The 3977-nt window shown below is 40.5% G+C and overlaps 1 protein-coding gene across 1 annotated transcript; it reads right to left on the bottom strand.

Annotated features, from left to right (window-relative positions):
* Positions 1–692: 692 nt before the first annotated feature.
* sp5.L (Sp5 transcription factor L homeolog) lies at positions 693–3718 on the bottom strand. Its single transcript, NM_001096636.1, is given in 2 exon segments — positions 693–2153; positions 3509–3718. Coding segments are annotated over 2 exon segments (1128 nt in total). The 5' UTR covers positions 3560–3718; the 3' UTR covers positions 693–1076.
* Between the last annotated feature and the right edge of the window lie 259 nt (positions 3719–3977).

Raw genomic sequence — 3977 nt, 5'->3', positions numbered from 1 at the left:
TTTATAATATAGTCTTATTTCTTTGTACTTTTTTTGAATTATTTTAGCATTTTCTTCAGCAGCTCTCTAGTTGGAATTTCAGAAGCTATCAGGTTACTATGGTTACCAGTTTACCCCAGCAAGCAGGCAGTGGTTTGAATTAGAGACTGGAATATGAGTAGGAGAGGCCTGAATATAAAAAAGTAAAAGCAACAATAACGATAAAATTGTAAGCTCACAGAGCAAACAATTTAATGCTAAATTGCTTGTCTGATATTTGCAAAACAATGCAGTTCCTGCATCTGCAATGATGTAGGAACTGCTTCTCAAGCAAATATGAGAAAAAATCACTAGCTGCGGATTAAAAACATTATATTTTAGTATTGATATATAACATATTATATTAATAGGCTTATAGTATATAAGCATTTTATTACTTAGGGCCGCACACAGGAATGATACTGTACCATATCTACATAAGAATAAGGACTGGTATTTTAATCTCCCCTTAGGACAGAATACTTTACTTCTGGATCTCATGGTGAACAGAATAGAATCCTGCAACTGAAAGTGATTCAAGTAACTGCATAGTAACACTTACAGTAGCTGTGATCGTCTGTACCTTCGAGTCATTGTATTGCCCCTGCTTATAAATGCATTTCTCTCCCTTCCCCAAATATGATTCTAGAATATCAAAGCAAGTGACTCGGCTCTGATCTCCTGAACAAGTGACTCCATTGTTTATTTTCTTCCTACGGAACCAAAGGACGGCATGCTGAGGAGGGGCAACCAATGAAACAGGGATTTCACAAAATCATTAAATAGTTTGCAGAAGCTTTGAAGTCTTTTAAATTTAAGTTATTCATTTTCCACACATAGTGTGGAACAACAGAAATATACACAGAATATACACAGAATATGAAAACCAAGTATCCTCCCCAAGACAGCCATAGTGAAAAAAAATCTGAAGGAGCCCTGTACAAATATACAGGTTATTCAAGTTCTGAGACCATTTACATTTGAATGCTTGTTATTAATCCAATTGGAGTACCCAGAATAGTGTATATTGCACGGGAGATATATGTGTCAGGCTTCAGCTAATAGTTCCTGTTCTGTTCCTGCTTCACTGTCCTTTCCACACTTTTTATCTTCTTGTTTTGATGAGTTTTTACATGTTTTGCCAGATGGTCGCTTCTCATGAACCTTTTCCCACATTCTGGGCAGACAAACCTTTTCTCACCAGTGTGAGTCCTTAAGTGCCTCTGTAATTCATCTGACCTGGTGAAGCTTTTGCCACAGAACAGCCAGTTGCAAATAAAAGGTCTTTCCCCAGAGTGCCACCTCAAATGAGCCTTTAAATGGGAGGTTTTGCCATACACTTTTCCGCAGCCTGGGATGTGGCAGATGTGCTGCTTTTTTTTGCCTGCCTCGTCGGGACCACTGGAAGTTTGGCAGTTGGGGCACCTGCATCTTCTGCATCTCCTGGCTGTGGCTAGGGGAGATTTAGTTTGCAGTAATGCAGCAATCTGAGTCTGATATTGTGCAAAATCAGAATGCCCTAAAACGAAACTTCTCTGGATAGGGAACCGGTGATGGGGATGAGGAATATGAGATGCATGGGCAACTGGTGTGGCTTGCTGAATGCTCCACCAGGGCATGTCTTCTGCTGGATTGGGAGAGAGTTGCCTTGGCTGCTGGTGTATCAAGTTTGAATGGCTGGGTACAAACCCATGAAGAGCAGAAGTGATAGGGGCTGGTGGTGCATAAGAAACAGTAGGCACATACGCAGACTGACAACCAGAAGCCTGGAAAGCAGCAATGGGGGGAGGTAACATCTTCACTGGAGTATATTCATATGGATACGAAGGATCTGCCGGTGGAGTCAACGGTAATTCATGAGTAACAAAGGAAGACTGGATGTGAGAGGCAAGTTGTGTTTTTGAGGTGTTAAGTCCAATGCCATTGTGAGGTTGAATTCCACCAGTGGAATGTGTAGGTATTTCATTAGTCCATGGGTGGAAAATCCTAGATGGAGATCCAATTGTTGGGTCATAAGGAAGTTGAATAAAATCAGTAGGACTTGTACCTGGATGGCCAATTCGACTACACGTAGCTGCCAGGAGAGCCAAGGGCGAGTGCTTACCAACATCTGGGGATGCACTAGGAGTTCTGTCCTGGAAACAAGCAAATTGAAATATTAGGAGCATATCTAAAACATATTTTCCAATCTTCTAAAAGGTAATTAGTGTCCTGGGTAACATTATTTGTCAGCCCATTTATGCCAAGGTAAGGTTGTTTAATAATCACAAGCAGAAACTCCTCTTTGGCCTTTCTAAAAAGCAGTATCACTAGATTCTACGCACTTCGGAGTAACATCTCTGCGACCGAGCACTGTCTCATTCCAAAAACTTGTGTTGCAACTGCCCAAACGAAACAAAATGCAATATAAGCCAATAGAAGACGTCATCTCTAACTACACAATTGGATCACCAGACGATATAAAAAATATACTTTCTTTTGACAATTATATAATAAAACATTTAATAGTCAAGTAAATTGAACATTCTAAATGTTATCATTATTAAAATGTATTTATAAAAAGCCAAATTATTCCGCAACATTGTACAATAAATTGGTGTCTACATTAAACATACGGGCAGGAAAACACACAAAAACCACTAATAACCAATACAAAATGTGGGCCCAGCCTAAAAGAGCTTATGTCAATGTAATGAACTATAGGTGATTTATTTATTAAGTGAGGAAATAGAAGATATATAATATATATAGCTATTATTGACTTGTATGAGAGTCTGGTGTAGTCCTATTCCTCGTAACATCAAAGCCTGTGGTTGATGTCAAGCCTGTGGTTCTCCATCTGTTGCTGAACTACAACTTGAACCAACTCATCATGACACTATATATATATATATATATATATATATATATATATATATATATATATATATTCTATAATGAACTTCTGCTGTAACTCACGCTGCCCATTATAAACACTGCCCGCTGGAGTTCCCAGTGTATAGCACTGTTCACTGCACCCTTGTAAAGTTATTCCTCCTACAGAAGTGCTGTTTCTGTCCTGCAACTGATAAATGTGTGACAAGTTTGTGGATAAGCAGGTGTCCTCCCAATCAAAATAATTCTGCTGCTAATAACCATTTGTACTCTCATGCGCAAATAATCCTGAGCTGATGCTATACTGCCCTGAAACGTTTGTTACACATATAAGTTATCTCATGGGTATGAGATCTGTGATCCAGAAACCCATTATCCAGACAGCTCCGAAATAATGTATTTCCATAAAGCCCCTTTTCCCAGTAGTAATAAAGCAAGTGCCTTGTACTTGTATCTGCCATAAAGCCTGTGCTATTGGGCATTTAATATTATATAGATTCCCAAAGAATTCACATTTTCCACAAATGATTTAAAAAATCCAAGCATTGCAGCCTGTAATGTATTACTATGATGACTTTCTCCCATTTAATAGTGAGAGGGCAGCTGCTGCACTGACCTGTAGGAAAGCCTGGAGAGAGTCATTCCTTAGGACAGCCACGGCAGCCATAGTCCAGCTCCTACAGGTGCCTGATGATGAGGAGGATGAACAGGACACTGGTGGTGATACATGAATCAGTTGGTGCCACCAGTTTGTTTGTTTAGTGCTGTGTAGTATCCTCCTCTCGCCTGTCCTCCCTCCAGCAGCCGCTCCACGACTCACTGACCGACTCACTGACTGACTGACTGACTGACTGAATGACTGTCTGCAGCAGGAGCACCTCCAAGAATTTGATAAGGACTTTGCTGGGCCGCTAGCCAGTCACAGGCCGCTTCTCTGCCTTTGAAGTTTGCCGCCGCCCAATCATCAAAGAAGAGCGGCTCTTTCAGAAGCCCCAGCAAATCCTTTGAATGTACAAAGCCCTCATGGAGTGTTGGTTGGGGCGACATAAAGGGACTGATTATTACACGGGAGTGGAAAGGGAGGT

Source organism: Xenopus laevis, chromosome 9_10L (assembly GCF_017654675.1).
Source record: "Xenopus laevis strain J_2021 chromosome 9_10L, Xenopus_laevis_v10.1, whole genome shotgun sequence".
In the NCBI taxonomy this organism is placed as follows: Eukaryota; Metazoa; Chordata; class Amphibia; order Anura; family Pipidae; genus Xenopus; species Xenopus laevis.
Note: the sequence above shows the minus strand (reverse complement) of the source record. Positions and strands in the feature narration are given on the sequence as shown.